The sequence below is a fragment of the Dunckerocampus dactyliophorus genome, chromosome 1, assembly GCF_027744805.1.
Source record: "Dunckerocampus dactyliophorus isolate RoL2022-P2 chromosome 1, RoL_Ddac_1.1, whole genome shotgun sequence".
In the NCBI taxonomy this organism is placed as follows: domain Eukaryota; kingdom Metazoa; phylum Chordata; class Actinopteri; order Syngnathiformes; family Syngnathidae; genus Dunckerocampus; species Dunckerocampus dactyliophorus.
This window is the reverse complement of record NC_072819.1, coordinates 49,091,207-49,108,630: the sequence shown is the minus strand read 5'-3', so window position 1 is coordinate 49,108,630 and position 17,424 is coordinate 49,091,207. Positions and strand designations below refer to the sequence as shown.

The 17,424-nt window shown below is 44.6% G+C and overlaps 1 protein-coding gene across 2 annotated transcripts in view; it reads right to left on the bottom strand.

The window, feature by feature from the left end:
• appa (amyloid beta (A4) precursor protein a) overlaps positions 1-17,424 on the bottom strand; it is a 32,771-nt gene that overhangs the window by 6,955 nt on the left and 8,392 nt on the right. The window contains exons 2-12 of one of the 2 annotated variants that reach the window (XM_054793532.1): positions 9,847-10,014; positions 8,328-8,457; positions 7,469-7,581; positions 7,190-7,380; positions 6,471-6,763; positions 6,175-6,342; positions 5,120-5,253; positions 4,413-4,487; positions 4,164-4,322; positions 1,789-1,917; positions 1,596-1,695 (exon numbers count right to left, since the gene is read on the bottom strand). In XM_054793532.1, coding sequence (XP_054649507.1) covers positions 1,596-1,695; positions 1,789-1,917; positions 4,164-4,322; positions 4,413-4,487; positions 5,120-5,253; positions 6,175-6,342; positions 6,471-6,763; positions 7,190-7,380; positions 7,469-7,581; positions 8,328-8,457; positions 9,847-10,014 — 1,660 coding nt within the window. The remainder of the gene's footprint in view (positions 1-1,595; positions 1,696-1,788; positions 1,918-4,163; positions 4,323-4,412; positions 4,488-5,119; positions 5,254-6,174; positions 6,343-6,470; positions 6,764-7,189; positions 7,381-7,468; positions 7,582-8,327; positions 8,458-9,846; positions 10,015-17,424) is intronic. The other variant, XM_054793541.1, reaches the window with a different exon arrangement.

Genomic DNA, 17,424 nt, shown 5'->3' with positions numbered 1-17,424 from the left:
ATTCAGGGAGCGACACTTCCCTTTTATCGGAGGTGTTAACAGCAGGATAGGATTATACCACTACTCCGCCCAGGCTTAGTGTAAGGAACCTATAGTAGGAGGGTGTTGGCACACCAATTCCGCCCACTCTTACTGTATTTAAGGCCTAAGCTACCAGCACTTATTAGTTCGCTGACGAAGCTCTTCGGATGAGGAGCAAAACGTCCGACACCTTCTTCACAGAAGTACAGATGACGTCGCAAGAAGCCTTTTCCTCGATACCTTCCAAAAAGTTCAACTTTTGTCTCGTCAGACCACAGAGTATTTTCCCAAAGGTCTTGGGGATCATCAAGATGTTTTCTGGCAACATTGAGATGAGCCTTGATGTTCTTTTTGTTCAGCAGTGGTTTTGGTCTTGGAACTCTGCCATGCAGGCCGTTTTTGCCCAGTGTCTTTCTTATGGTGGAGTCATGAACACTGACCTTAACTGAGGCCTGTAGTTTTTTTGGATGTTGTTGTGGGGTCTTTTGTGACCTCTTGGATGAGTCGTCGCTGCGCTATTGGGGTCATTTTGGTTGGCCGGCCACTCCTGGGAAGGTTCACCATTGTTCCAGGTTTTAGCCATTTGTGGATAATGGCTCTCACTGTGGTTGGCTGGAGTCCCAAAGCTTTAGAAATGGACCTCAATTAATCTCAGTTTAGTTGTGTTTTAACAGGGTGTGGCAATCCCTGCATTTTGTGTTCAGTTGTGTTGTCATTGACTAATATTTCAATTAGTTTGGTGATCTGAAACATTTAAGTGTGACAAACAAGCAATCAGGAAGGGGTCAAACACTTTTTCACACCACTGTATGTATGCTGATGTTCTTTTGACGTAGTTACATATTAAAGCAAACAGAGCTCTGGTAATGAAACTGTATCTGTATCAGCAAATTCAGGTATCAGGATCGGATTGAAAGTGAAAAAATGTGGATCGGCGCACCCCTATTTCAAACTGCAAAGCAATACATCCAACATCACCTACACAAATGATTTGCAGCCTCGAAGAATGCCTCAACATCTTTAATAGAGCGACTAGTGCATTTTCTTCCAGTCAGCCAGGGTCGTGTGTGTGCATGTGTGCGTGCATGTATCATTCGCAGTGCAGTACAAACTGTCACAGTCTCAGAGACACAGATGGCTGTGTGACGCACGCAACACCAATAACCCAAAAAAACTGCAGAAACTGAGCACAAGGAAGGGTGGATGGGAAGGCGTTCGGGAGGGAGACAGATTTATCTTCCCAGCAAACAGTTTAATTTGACTCTGTGCTGAAGAATTAGGTCAAATAGCTCCAATGCCCTTATCAGCAAAAGAAAAAAAATGCATGGAATTTAGAGCCTTCAATCCCTCTGTAATGTGTAACACAATCAGCGTCCTTCGGCACATCTGCCTCACAAGGTTAGGAATTGGGCAAGACAGACAGCTGAACAATTCCTCATGAAGATTACTTAAAGGCTGCAATGATAACATTGTAAATACTTTAGATATTATTTTGTATTAGTTTTGAATTTTCCAGAGAACCAAGTAAAGGAAATTCTTCAATAGTGACAAGAAAAACGTCCGGTGAAACTCACCGACTTGGTCCTGGATGTCGTCAGCCACACCGGGCACCTTGTAGAGAAGTCCCAGTGACTGGTTCATGCGCTCCTCAATGACACGCAGGTGTGTCAGAACCTAATAAAGACGCACACAAACACACACAAAGTGTATGACAGGTAGACTGTGCCACCCCCAACATGACAGAACTGCTGTTCTAGCGTGGGGTACCTGAGGCCTGATTTGCGCTGCCTTCTTGGGGTCCACCATACGGACATGCTCAAAGTGTTTCAGAGTGTGTTGTCTGTCCTTTTGCTCAGCACGCACATACTTCTTCAAAAGGCTGAAGACATGACGAGGCTGCGTCACACAGAGCGAGAGAGGCAGTGAGGCACAGAGACAGACAGTATGACTGGAAACAAGCCAGCTGAAGGTAAAATTCATGAAATGTGACATTACAGCTTCTCAGCAAGTCAAACATTTTTCACGAGCACTTTGGCCTTGAAACGACTCTTCCCAGACTTCGGACATGTCGAGAGGGAGCAGCAAGAAAGGACAAAACATCCAAAACAGCAGACTTACAATTTGATTGAGATGTTGAGCGGGCACTCAAAATATCTCGCTTATAAATACACAATACCAACAAAAGACCTCGCTGAGACTGTTACAGGAAGCAAAAAAGGTGCTGGGGGTCACGAGAACATAAATACAGTGCTACCTCGGTTTTCGTTATAAACCTGTTCCAGCTAAAACGGAATTGTACAAAAACTGGCACAATTTTCCTTATAGGAAAGAATGTATGTTCCAGTTACCTAAGAATATGAACACAACGCATTTTATACAGACGGCTAAACGGATAAATGAACATTTAACGTTACGATGACTGGTGGGGGGGGGGGGGGGGGGGGGGGGGGGGGGGGGGAAGCCAGAGCCACACAGAGAGCACCCTTGTGTTTTGCTGCAGCTTCTTTCTCAAATTCCACATTGTTTATCGCCTTCCTTATCCAATTGCGGGCACTTGCAACTTTCCTTGGCCCCATGGTGGGTTATCAACTTGTTATGTAACTGTGTTAGTTAGCAAAGAACTACAGAGCCAACCGGTGATGACATCATAGAAGGGCGAGACATCCATGTGGGAGTTGAGAGCATGCTTTGAAATAAAAAAACACGTTAAAGACAGTCGGTTGGACTGGCGCAGTGTATTGGTAACGCGACAAGGCTGAGTCACCGTGTGGGATTCTTTGTTTGGGCACTCGAGTCCATAGAAAGGTACGCAGGCAAACTGACAAGTTTTACATACTTTCCAAATGAATGTGCCTTACAGGAGGTCGTAGTATAGTGTAAACTAAGCGGTGTTGGCTGTGTGAGAAAGCAAGCAATGCTGGATATTAGGAGTGCTCCGATCGATCAGCCACCGATCGGTATCGGCCGATTCCCGTGAAAAAGCACGGTATCGGCAAGTGCCGATACTTGCTTCATCACATCCGCCAATCAGCCCCGCCCCCAGTGCAGCATCCAGCCTATAGCGACCGCCTCCCGGCGTCTTTCCCCTCACAAAGCCAAAACAAGCATGGCTGCCGCGTGGGACTTACCCGCCCTTGTGAGAGTGATATAAGTTGTCCCCCCTGCAAAACATGCCACTAAAAATGTCTCGCCGGGATGGCACATTAAAAAACTTTTAGTTTGGTGTGGGGGTGGGCACTTGACAGGGCGCAGTGGGTTATCGAGGCTCGCCATGTGAATAATCAGTCGGGCGGCGGCTAATGTAGCGCCCATGTGTGCGTGGCAGTCGGAGGTCTGAGGCGGATAGCCCAAAAAGTGGTGGGATTCGTCGGACTGCCTGGAGCGCCATCAAGCTGATCTCGCATCCAAGTTTTCCTTAAAAAAGGCGCCTGAACCAGAAGTTTCACCAGTGATTTTGGAAAAAGTCAGTCAAATATGTTTTGTCTAAATGACAAATGTTTGACATTTGTCAAACATTGATTTTATGGTTCCCCTTTCACATCATATAGCCCAGGGGTCACCAACGTGGTACCCGCAGACACCAGGTAGCACCCCCATGACCACATGAGGCGCCCGCAAGCCTGTTTTTCATTCAGGTTTTCAGTTAATAATGAGAGAACACAAGAAAAGCATTCTGAAATACAAAATGTGAGTTGTGAATGCCAGCATTTTGTTAAATGTTCTGGTAAAACAAGCATATTCCCTTTGTTTGGGTTGAAATGAGCTATGAAAATATAGTAAATGTTGCAAAAATTGTCCGTTTTCATTCCATAAAAGTAGCTCTCACAAGAAAAAAACGTTGGTGACCCCTGATATACCCAATTGGATATTTAAAAATGTACACTTAATCTATGTGATTGGTATCGGTTGATTTCACTCATGGATGATCAGCATTGACAGCATGAAACCCTGATCGGCGTATCCCTACTGGATGTAGTACGGCCACATCTCTATTAATACCACAAGATTCAAATAAAATAAAATACAACATTTTGTTAGGCGCAATATTGTACAATAATGAAGGCAATATCAAAAATCGAGGTTCCACTGTACATTAAAAGTGTCAGTTATTCACATTAAAAAAAAGGATGTGTGTTTTGTACCCTGGGGGGGTTTTGCTGCAGGGCTGTCAGGTAGCTCTCCAGAGCCAGGCGGCGGCGGTCATTGAGCAGGGCTTCTACTCGGGCCATGTGGGTCTCCACGAGCTGCTGCCGCTCACTGGCTGCTTCCTGTTCCAGTGTCTCTACCTTCTCTTGGAAGCGCTTCATATAAAATGGCAACATTTGTATGTTAAAATAGGAAAAGAAACACCCAAGCTAGCCCTTTAAATGCTCAGAATACGCATAGGTTACCTGGATGACCGCCTTCTTGTCAGCACGGGGAAGATTCTTAGCTTCCCTCTCAGCCTCTTCCCACTCTCTCATCACCTGTGCACAAGCAGAGAGGGACACACTCTACAATCAACTAAACTTTGCAATTTCCTCTGAAAATGTGTGCACGCTGGCATATGCGGCTGTCTAGCTGAAATGCCACACTCCCGGCATGGAGACAGAACAAGTATTGAAAAAAAACAGCATCTGTTGGCTTAAGAGCCCTCTTCTGTTGCATACTCTCCTCAAGCTGAGCCCAGGCCTGCACCAGACACACAGCAGTGTCTGGAAGTGGGGAGTCCACTGCACAAAACCCGATGATGCAGTGCTGATCTCCAACACAACGAAATGTAATTTTAAGGTCTGCACAAGGTGTCCTCGTCTGCATCGAGCCAACGGTGGCTATGGACCATCTGGCTCTCCACTGGAGAGCCAACCACTTCATTAAGGAAAGCAATTAAAACAGAATCCGTTCAAGCAGCCCACCCGGAGAGGATTAAAAGATGCACTCATCTTCTTTTTGCTACACCTTTTCTACTCTCAATTTCCTGTTCACAAGCAATGTTTTTTTTACCACCAAAATCACAATTTACTTTTATATTTAAATTGCTATTTTCATGCAAGCAGAGACCAAAGACTGAACGACGGAAAAAGCAAGTATCCTGCCTTGCTCACTACTCCACCAATACCTGGGACATCCTTTCGCGGTGCTTGGCCTCCAGGCTTTCTTTCGCCTTCTGGAAATGGGCATGCTCGTTTTCATCAGCAGGCGTCTCCAAGTAGTGGTCCACAGCGTCGGGAGAGCCGGGAGCGGCTGTGGGGACTACGTCAGCCAGACAAAAGAGACAAAGACGAGACAAAAGTTGTGAGAAATAGAAGCAAAGCCTTTTTATTGTTATGTGGTTAATCGAAGACAAAACACGGAGCTCAGAAAAGGTCAACAGAGGCAGAACACTACAACAGTACAAAAGCAAACAAGCAAACCCCTCAGATGACCCATAAACGCTTGTATAAAGACTCAACTTCGTCCTGTGGCCTTGAAAGTTAACTTCTTGCTAAGACACATGCCATGAACCTGAATTTAATCAGCAGAGTTGTTTATCTTTAGTAAGAGCAATCAGAAAGTGGCTCGTGTTTTGTGTGTGTGTGTGTGTGTGTGTGTGTGTGTGTGTGTGTGCAGGCGTGAAGGTCACGCCTCACTGGAAATCAGTCTGCTGAGAGTGCATGACTGCACAGGACACAAAAAAAAATCATGGGATGTTATTCACTTTGAAGAAGACTACTTGTCAAGTGGGCATAAGGCTACAAGACACAACAGTTTAAAACATGTTTCAAGACATGGCCAGGCCAGAGGCGCGCCCATGAGTATACTGGTACAGCCACTGTGGTAGTGCTGCATGCGCTCAGCTCGACTACATTCACACCACAATTCATTCATTCTTTTGCCATGGGGAGCGACAGAGAGGCAGTGAGACATGTCATGCAAAGACTGAAACAAGCTGCTCATTTAATTGCAACATCCTGGTAACTTGGAGTGAGAAACAATTTGAAGTCTTCACAATCTTAAGAATTACAAGGTGGGGAAATGTTAAAAGACTAGCCAAGAGAGGAGGCTACGGACGATAGGGGAAGTCCAGAAGAGACCACGCAGCTGTTAGCATCTGACAGGAGGTTAGAGACAAACAGAAGGAATTTCAGCCCAAGGGCGGTTGGGTCCGGGTCCTCTGCCTGTGGCAGAACTTACTGACGCTTCTGCAGACAGACAGGCAATATTCCTCAGACTCAAAGTTATTCCTGTTGCCTCCGCATCCACCGTAGATAAACTGAACACAGCGGCCCTCCGGACGGTCAAAGTACCAGCGGGGCAGCATGGCCCGGCATGGACCAGTTTCTGCGCTGGCCCAGCACACATCTTGGAGAACACACACACAAACCAGTCGTCATCCATAACCACTGCATCACTAGCCAGTAAACATACGCAATCGCGGTCATGTTCCCCTTCTTCTCCATGTACAGTAGACTTAGAATGCTCCAACTCACCCCTGACCACCTCCTCAACCGACTCAGTGGTGGTGGTGGTCGTGGTTGTCATGGCAACATTGGTGGCAGGCTCGTCATCGCCATCATCAAGAGTGTCCTCCTCATCGTCCTCCTCGTCATCCTCCTCTTCCCCCAAGCCCTCTTCGTCCTCCTCCCCGTCTCCATCTTGGTCATTATCCAGCACGTCCTCTTCCTCATCATCGTCCTCGCCTGCCGCCGCCTCCTCCTCCTCCTCTACCACAGATGGCTTGGTTTCCTCTTGCTGCTCTGCTGGCTCTGGTTCCCGCACCATACTGGGAGAGGCAGAGCAATGAGATGGAAGGAACAACGAGGAAGGAAAAATGAAAGAAAATAAAAGATAATTCAACGGAGAAGAAACAAATTCAGCGTTGTCGTCAGTCATCAGAATGAATGCTGAGACTGGTGCATTTATGTGTGTATTATGCTCATTCACATCTTTCATAGGCCAAACCCTTGACGATATTTTCATTTAAAAGTAAGACAATGAACAGAAAAGCAATTTTATGTCACAGCATCCCAGAAACATCGTAGTGCCTTCTCAGCATACACACCGCTCTGATGAAATTCTTAAAGCTTTGCAGAGCTCAAGTAATTTCTTTTATTAGCATTTCAGCTCGGTGACAAGGTCTCTCAGCGTTCAACAGCAATTTCAGAGGGAACGTTAATGTCCCCTGAACTTCATTCAAATCATCGCGTACCTGTTGTCTGAGTAGTCGGTTTCTGCTCCACCCCACCAAACATCAGAATCATCGCCATCCTGCTCAGCGCTGTCGGTGTCGCGCTCAGCCTCCGTTGGGCAGCAGACAAACTCAACCCCTCGGAAACGGTCGATACGACATGGCAGAAGCATTCCGTAGTCGTGGAGATTCATGGAGCGGTCTGTGCAGGACTATAGAATGTTTTCAGGATTAGAAAAAGGGACTATTTCTGCTACAGTATGTGCGCACGTGTGTGTGTGTGTGTGTGTATACACTCACTTCCTTGGCCACAGTATGCCAGTGCAGGTGGGTCTCACACTGGTCCATGCGCTCCTGATGTAAGAACTTACACTTGTCAGGAACCAGCAAAGCGTCGCTCACAAACTCTCCCACTGCAGCAAAAACATTTATTTATATTTTGTACACAAGCTTCGTCTCATGACACTTTTTTTTTTATCTTAACCTTTTTTTTTGTGTGTGAAATATATTTTTCCCCCCCCCCACCTCCTTGTCCTGTCCAGCCAATGGGGCAAATAGTATTGTTGATCTAGAATTATGTCTATGAAATGCACTACCGGTCAAAAGTTAGAACACCCCAATTTTTCCAGTTATTTATTGAAATTCAAGTCGTTCAAGTCCAATGAATGACTTGAAATGGTACAAAAAGGTAAGTGGCGAAGTGCCAGAGGTTAAAAAAAAAAAAAGGTCAGGTTACACAAAACTGAAACGTGTATTTCAGAATTATACAAAAAGGCCTGTTTCAGGGACCACAAAAGGTGGATCAAGCCTTGCCAGTTGGTGCAACTCATTCCTTACAGGTGCTCCACATTCTGGAGTACTTACTACCTCCTCTGTCTGCATAGAAAGTGTTTGGAACACACTGTGGTACTACACCCTGGTGAACATCAGTTGAACAGCATCGTACTGGAATGGCAGGAAAAAAGGGAATTGACAACGAAGAGAGACAGACCATTGGGGTGTTCCAAAACGTTTGACCGGTAGTGTCTGTTTATCTTAAAGACAAAATCCAACCATGTGGGTATAAAAGCCAAATTGTCCTTGCAGACATCTGCAAAAGCTAGTCAGAATTGGAAAAAAAAGCGTGGAGTTCTTTCCGCCAATGACATTGTGGACTCACCCAAGCAGCGGTAGGGCACTACGATGTGCGTATGACTGCGACACTGCTTGCGACCCTTCTTGCACCAGTTCTGGATGCTGACAGGCTGGTTGGCTTCCACCACATTGGTAATCTGGAGCTCTGGATACACCTGCACGCATGAGGAATTCATCTGAGCTTCTATTTCAGACACAGTTCATCAGGCTGTTGACCTACAGCCTCCCTCTTGATCAGCTCTGGAAAGGAAGGCTAATCTAAGGCTTTGTACATGTGGTACTTTTGGAATGTTGTAGCTTGTTAGCGCCTGCTTGAGAGATGCCTCGGTGTTTACCTCCATGTTATTATGAGCGTTGCTCATCATTGTTTTCACCACATGACATTTCATAGCGCATTCACATGGCGCTTCACTACGCCGCTTAATGTCTAAACGCGTGAAAAGTGGTTTTGTGATTGGTTAGGTTACAAACGATAGCGCCAGTCTTTTAACGCCATCGTAATCCCTGTATTTTAACACATATATCAGGATTTACACAATCAGGATTTTGACGGATTTTGTTTGGCCAAGGGGCCCAAACAAAGTTGGGAGTGCCAGCACTTTGATAAAGGCGAGAAACACTACTGAATTAAACAAAGAGAACTCATTGCAAAGTACCAAGATGGCTTCCCCTCCCCTCCGTCCTCACCACTTGGTGCCGTCTTTGCCAACTACTACCAATTACTGCATTGGATTTACATTATTTCTTTGGTTTTGGTTTTTGTCTGACTTTTTGAGACAAATGAATAACTAAAACAGAAGTACCACTATAGCTGCAATAAAAAGGTACAGTCTTGTAATGGACTGGGTTACGTTAGCAGTGACAGTTACGGGTAAGTCATTCATGTTGCCCTTTCTAAATTCAGTCAGTCAGTCAGTGAAGGCACTTCAGGCATGACCGGATACGACAGTGACATAGGACAGAGGACGGTGAGAGAGGCTGCTAGTTGCGCTGTCGAAAGTGTATGCCGTTGCTGGCGTAGGTTGCCGTCGGCAATAACCTGTGACTGTTTGTATGAACGCATAGCTTGCACTCCACCAAAGATGGCATGTGGCATCTCATTCACTCCGAAGGAGTGCCACACAATGGACGCATTTCTCTTTCATTCAAAATACTGGAAGCTACCTCCGGTGTCTCGCGTATGATGCCAGCTCTGCGAATTACATTTCAATTGTATCGTATTTCACCGATTGCATATTTATGCAAATTATCAGCCGATCAAATGAGAGGATAACCAGATATACAGTATGTCTACTATGTGAATATATGATGTCGACTAAAATAATGTTACCACAAATGTGAATTGGCTAAATGCAGAGCTAGAATTGAATACACCCGAGGCAGGGAAGATAAATATTCCCTGGGAGGAAATTACTTTCCCGACTGCTTCTCAATATCATTATTTGTGTGTGTGTGTGTGTGTGTGTGTGCGTGTGCGTGGGGGGGGGGTTATGCTCGCCATAGATTCTCCACATAAATCTAAAAATAGATTTAGAGCCTGTTACCTCCTGGCAGTATTGCAGGATGCCCTCCTTGGTGCCGACACAACTCTTGGTACCCGAGGGGTCTGGCTCCCACTTGCCACTCTGTACGTTGACGTGCATGTTGAGTTTACCGCAGAACATGGCCACCTGGGGCTCAGCCAGCAGGCCCGTCGAACCGTCTGTGGGCACCTAGAGGTCAGGGCGATACAAATGAGCAATTTAATGAGATGCTAAACTCTTAAGATATGCAAGCGGATGCAATGACATTGAGAGTGTTGAGGTGGGACAGAAAGGGAGAACGATATCACTGTAAATTATTTGGGGTTGCTCATCTCTCTTGCAATGGCATGCTCAGCCCACAGCCGTGCATTAGTCATACAAGACTCAGTTTTTACATTGTGAGCTCACTAAATCGCTGGCGAACATCAAGCAATAACATCAATGGCAATCCTGCACCCTCTGCGCCCTTGCAGACTTTTTCATGCTCTTCCTCAACATCAGGTTATTTATACAACCTCTCAGTTGAGTCACTTCTGGGTCGTTTCTCTCCGTTTGCTCACGACACAGTGCACCACAGTCAGTCGGCAGGTTAGTTTGAGGTAAGAAGAATGTTCGAGCATGCGTGACCAGAAGGATGCCTGAACTTAATCCTTTTTTTTTTCATTATTTGGGCTTGTGTGTGCATTTATTGCAGAAGTTCCATTCAGAGAGTGCAGACAAACACTGTCTGCATTGTACTGCCAAATGAGCTTGAACAAAATCAGAGGGAATACTGAGGGGTGGGAGGGTGTAGGGAGGGAGGAGAGGGAATGGTGCCATTGTGCTTTCCCTAATCTTGTTAATGGTTTTGAAGTCCCTGGCAGGCAAACAAATGCTGTTTTATGAGATGGATATAGCCTCCCATTCCCCCCATGCAGACGGATTTAGTCCAAGCAGCCTTAGGCATGAAGTCCTCTTCCAAAGGAAGGATGGCTGACAGGGAAATAAGTGTGAAGCTCATTAAAGAATACAGGAAAAATTATTACGGAATGGTTTCCGCTATGAACAATCAAACGTGCCCTCTGCACCAAAGCAGCTAGTTAATCCTGCACGGACAAAGGGTGTCAAATCACCACCTGTCCCAAGTTCGCCTCAGCTGCACCACATGGCAACTTAACACCACTAATAGTCACTGAGCCATCTGAACCCGATACCGTGTTCTTTAAGGGTGTGCAGTTTGATTCCTGTGCTGCTGACCGGGAGTGAGGAGCGCAAAAGGCTGTTTGCAAATAAGCGGCATAACCTGCGGCAAACAGCTGAAAGTTTTCAACTAATCTTCAAAAAGTCATCTGTGAACTTGCTTTTAATTAACTCTATTTTCAGTTTTCACTGCGACCTTATCCGCTCTGCTTCTGGCTTCTCACCTTACCGAAGGTGATCAAATAACTTCCTCTCTGCTTTGGGTTGTGAGTCGCACTTGACCAGCTGCTTGCAAGCTTTCACTTGCAAGCTTGTAAATCAGAGTCCCAGGACAAAGACCGAGGCAGGAATGGGAGCTGAATGAACAATGAGCGTGATGACGGCAAACCAGGAGAGATTGGAGAACAGACTGTCCACGAGCTTGACCAGAAGGCCACATACTTTGGGAAATAGAAGAAATTCAAGAAAAATTAGAAGGGAAAATACTAGGTCATTTCCAGAAAGTCAATGTCAGACTCGCACAGTGCAGGAGCTTGCGTGCATTAACTAGCAATGCAGTAATGCACATGCTCTAAATTCCGAGTGACATGGGATATTGTGTGCGCATTTCGCAAATAAAAACAACAATCAAATAAAAAGTACTCAGTGACAGCATGTCTTTGTGAGTCACGATCCAAAGATGAACCCAAAAAAGCCTGCAAACTGCAAAGGACGTTAGCAGCAAAGAGTCAACTGTGCATTATTGAAAGGCTGTGTTGTTCTCGGACTTTACGTCCTATTTCAGCTCTAGTTCTCAGCCCTGCCATCCTGTGGGAATGGAAGGAGGAGGTGGGGGTGGTAATCTGGGCATTGAGGATTAGGACGGCAGCCCAGTTGAGAGAAATATCTCCCGTTAGTCTCAATCTGGCATGATAGATATCGCCATATCCGCAGGGAGTGAGCCAGGGGAACTGGGGCTGATGTTATATGAGCTTGACCCCGAGAAGATAGTTCCATTCAAGTCAGCAGAAACTCCAGTCACATAACTGCAAGGCGTGCAACTTCTACGGCAGGAATTATACATGATGGCACAGTAGCAGCAATTTACCAAAAATGCTTTCCAACCTATATTGCTAAATTAGCTGATGAAAAACATCAGTGAGAGCCAAAGATGTCAAGTGGTGCAGTGGAGCAAGCTAGAAAAAACACTGAAAATATGCAATTAGGATATTTGTAGCACAGGACCAAGCTGCATTTTCTTTTCTGCATTCTATCTCCAGACGAGTCTTCATGAAAATACATCTCGGGCAGAAGCTACTGAATCAAATGGAATCTTAGAATTACACTGCATCTTCAATGTCCATGTCGCTAAGGCTTGGCATGCAATGCTTTCAATAAAATGCTGTAAATAAAACATGTCAAAAACGCCCTCACCACAATTTTAAAATGAAATGAAAACACAAAAAGCCAAAGCAACAATCTCATCACGTAAAGCGATTAAAATGAGATTATTGGTTGCTCCCAATTTCACAAAGTGGTTCGCTGAAGAAAGAATGTTTGCCACGACAATAAACATTTGTGTAGGCCAGATTTTCTTATAAGACGGGCGGCAAAGCTGAAAAGACAAGCATGCAACAGCAAATGTAACCTCGTTCACGGAGATCAGGTGCATTAAGATATGATCAGCAGCTTGTAAAGAGGGCGCATGTAAACAAGCACATACATGACGCATCTTCCCCCTCATGCGCAGGTCGTGAAAGGTATTTTTATGTATTTGTGGGCATGTTAAAGTACCCACTAAGTGAGCACAGAATCTTTGAAGTGTGCCCCCATGGGTGTCGGTCTTGCTGTGCTACTAATTGTACAGCCTTATCAGTGTGGCTCAGGCCTGCCGTAGGGAGCTGGGTGGGGGGGACGCAGTTAAATCAGCTCCCATCCTAAGGGGACGTCTCCTTCCAAAGCGTACAAACACACACACAATCTTTCTGTTCTGTGGTACTTTTTGTACTCATTTATACCAAATAAGATCGTCATCTGGAGTAAAAAGACATCTAAGATGCTGCTTCACAGCATTGGCGCATTGCAACAAAGCATGTCCCTGACGCATGTCAACAGCCACGCGGTCGCATGCACACGCAACCTTGCCGAGTATGCCCCAAAAACGATAGTTGACTGGGCAATAGACGTGAGAACAAGCTCTTTCCGAGTCCAGTCCTGCTCAGATTTCATCACAGACAAATGTGTGAAATCTGATTAGAGGTGTGGAAGACAAACATTTCCAACTCAATTTGTCTCCATATGATGGAGGTGCTGCTGGTTCCCTTAGTCATAATTGCCATGGAGACGGAGGCTGCACTCGCCCAGCCCCCCGGGAAACTGACAGCTCGGTCCCGTCTCTGCCATCATCGCTGTGGCAACCGAGGCCAACACCTTCATTCGTGTCATCTGGGAGCAGGAATTTCATCATCGTGTGTGATCAGGTTGATGCATGCATTACATCAACACTTTAATGGCTGTGTCTGTGTGTTGAAAAGGAAAACAGCACTTTTTTTGGGACAATTTTGCCCATCATTCACAATGTGGATGATCCTTATGTGAGACATGAAGACAAATGTCTCTTTTTTTCTCTTTCCTATGTAAATGGAGCGTTGTTTCTTTTCAGAAGGCTTCATAGGTAGAATGTGTTTCCCATTACGTGCATTCTTAGCTGCGTCTTTTTAGCCGTTTTTATATCGTTAGAACGCACAGAAAAGAGAAAGAAAAAGAGTTGACAGAAAAAGAGTGCACAGATTAAGCCGATTGCATGTTCACAGACACAAATTTAGAAAATGGAATCATTGTGTCTGAAACCAGTCCATGTCAACACCTTAGTGCTACTGTGTGATATCATATTTCCTGAAAATGCAAGTTGTCCAGTTTAATGCTTAGGTCAAGCTACCGCTAGGCCTGTCACGACAGCCAGTAAATCAATTAACCGCACCGTAAATTCCGATGTATAAGCCGCTACCTTTTTCTTAAACTTGAACTCTGCGGCTTATACAGCGGTGCAGCTAATTTATGGCTAAATTCCCATCTTGTGACATCTCCTTTACTTCAGAATTACTACCAACTGTTTAAATGTTGTGCCGCTCAGGAGTCAGTGTGGAAACAATAGCTCTTTCTTGGCAGGAGACAATCACTACCTATCAGTGCGCTCACAACGAGCTTGTCAACCCATTGGAAATAAGAGGAGGTCATTATATACACACACACACACACCAGTATAACATCATAACAGTCTGACTCACCATTCAAAGAACACTTTAGTAACGCCACTAAATTCATCATACAGCAACTTAATACCCAACTTAAAGTGTACAGTACCTGACAAATCTACAACAAAAATGTCCAATGTGATTTTAAATTGGAAAAAAAAAATTAAAGTTTTCCCATAAGGCATTGCATCTGAGCAACGCATTCATTGGGGCTCTGCAATTCTGTTCAATTGGATTAACTGCACAATATCTTCCAAAACACACACACACAGCTTTGCAACACTTGAGAGCTACATAAACACAGGAAGTGCAACTCTGAAGACTGAAACAGGAAACAGCTCCAGAAACAGATGAAACAATACACCCACAGAGGCTGATGTAATATGATTTATTCATTTAGAATTGAACAGAAACTATATGAACAAAAGAACTGGTACACTTTACATGAAGTGACCCTACAACTTTGTACCTAATAACAGCTCCTATAATTCTAAGAAGATTTTTGAACAGGATTTCTGAGACTGTGTCCATAAGGACACAGATTTTTTCAAAAAGGCACATTTCCGCACCCGGTTTAAAAAAACAAAAAAAAATCCCCAGTCACACAGTAGCGTTTTAAAACAATCTCTGTCCACAAAAAAACTCATTCACAGACTGTCATGTGCATGCCAAAGTATGAAGTAGGGCTGTCTTCAACTAAGGATTTTCATAATCAAAAAAGTCAAATAATATTCAAATGTTTTTTTTGTTTTGTTCCTTAAAGAGCAGAGCTAAAGGTGATCCCGGCAAATAAACAGATCTTGTTTGTGACTTCTTCCACTTCAAAGAACCATGCTAAAACACTCAGATAAACACAAACATGGTAGGTGTGCAACAAAGTTGTAGGGTAACTTAATTCACTGCATTTATTAACACAGAGAGAAAGACGAACAAAACCGGAACACGGTCGCTGTGGGCCCACATCAGAAAAGTGACTCTAAATTGTCTATAGGTATGAAGGTGAGTGTGAAAGGTTGTTTGTCTATATGTACCCTGCAATTGGCTGGCGACCAGTCCAGGGTGTACCCCACCTCTTGACCAAAGTCAGTTTGGATAGGCTCCAGCATACCCCGGTGACCCTAATGAGGATTAAGCGGCATAGGAAATGAATGAATCAGTGCTATTCTGTGATAGCCACCCCTACTTCAAATTAATGTCGCATATGTAAACTCAACATGGGTGAAAATCTGTTGAAAAGTGTCAGCAGCATCGTACTAGCTATAGCGACGTATAGCAAAGCAGCAAATGAGACGTGGTTGTTGAACGAGGTCAGTTGTCCTAATCGTGAACAGCAGAGATGAATCCTGCAGCACAGTGAGAATAAAAACAGCTCGACTGTAGGAATTTTCATTTTCACATTCGCCAGGCGTGACAATACAAAACAATTATACTCAGCACAAACAGGAAAACAATTCCAGCGTACTATGTACAATGTCTGGGCTGTGACATTCTGAAGCAGAGCATGATCTCCTCCTCCCTTCAAAAACGTAACGACCCCAAACACATGTTTGAGATGACAACTGCCTTGCTGTGGAAGCTGCAGGTAAAGAGATGGAGTGGTCAAGAACTGAGCAACTGTGCGGCATCCTCAAGTGGAAGATGGTGGAGTATTGAAGGAGTTTAATATCTACCAGCTTTGTGATGTCATCATGGAAGAATGGAACAGGATCCCAGCATCAACCTGCGCAACTCTGGTAAATTCCATCCCCAAGAGGATTAAAGCAAATCCTAGATATCAATGGCACTCGCACAAAATATGGACACTTTGGCTACAATTTGGACTTGTTAACTGTGGGGTATACTCACTAGTAAATCTATACTACACAAAGTAAATCCATACAGCCAGCAAAGCTGTTCCCGACTACTGTAAATTATATTCAAGTTTCATTTCTATCGTACTGTAGTCTCATTTCATTTATTCATTCATTTCAGCAAGAATTTTATCATATCTACTCAAGGGACAACACTATCGGAATAAAACTTGGATACCTCTGGTTTGGGGTGTATTTGAAGAACTTGGAAGTAGTCCATCATTCCATCCACTTTGTGCAGTCTGGGGCAAAACGCCCCAGACCATGATGCTATCACCAGTCTGCTTGCCAGTCTGTAGTGTTCTTAAGCTCACCTTGAATGAAACACTTTATATTATTAAGGGAGGAAAAAACCCACACCTACACGGCCCTGTGTGGAAAAAGTGATTTCCCCCCACCGTTAAAACATAACTTAACTGTGGTTTATCACACCTGAGTTCAATTTCTCGAGCCACATCCAGGGCTGATTACTGCCACACCTGTTGTCAATCAAGAAATCACTTAAATAGGACCTGCCTGACAATATGAAGTAGACCAAAAGAACCTCAAAAACTAGACATGCCGAGATCTAAGGAAATTCAGGAACAAATGAGGAAAAAAGTACCTGAGATCTATCAGTCTGGAAAAGGTCACAAAGCTTTGGGGCCCCAGCAAACCAGAGTGAGAGCAATTATCCACAAATGGCAAAAACATGAAACAGTGGTGAACCTTCCCAGGCTGGCCAACGAAAATGACCCAAAGAGCACAGCAACAACTCATCTAAGAGGTCACAAAAGACCCCACAACAACATCCAAAGAATTGCAGGCCTCACTTTCCTCAGTTAAGGTCAGCGTTCATGACTCCACCATAAGAAAGACACTGGGCAAAAACGGCATTATGGCAGAGTTCCCATATGAAAACCACTGCTGAACAAAAAGAACTTTAAGGCTCTTCTCAATTTTGCCAGAAAACATCTTGATGATCCCCAAGACCTTTGGGAAAATACTCTGTGGTCTGACGAGTCAGAAGTTGAACTTTTTGGAAGGTGTGTGACCCATTACATCTGGCGTAAAAGTAGCAGCATTTCAGAAAAAGAACATCATAGCGACAGTAAAATATGGTGGTGGTAGTGTGATGGTCTGGAGCTGTTTTGCTGCTTCAGGACCTGGAAGACTTGCTGTGATAAATGGAAGCATGAATTCTGCTGAAGGAGTCCGGCCATCTGTTGGTGACCTCAAGCTGAAACCAACTTGGGTTCTGCAGCAGGACAATGATCCAAAACACACCAGCAAGTCCACCTCTGAATGACTGATTAAAAACAAAATGAAGACTCTGGAGTGGCCTCGTCAAAGTTCTG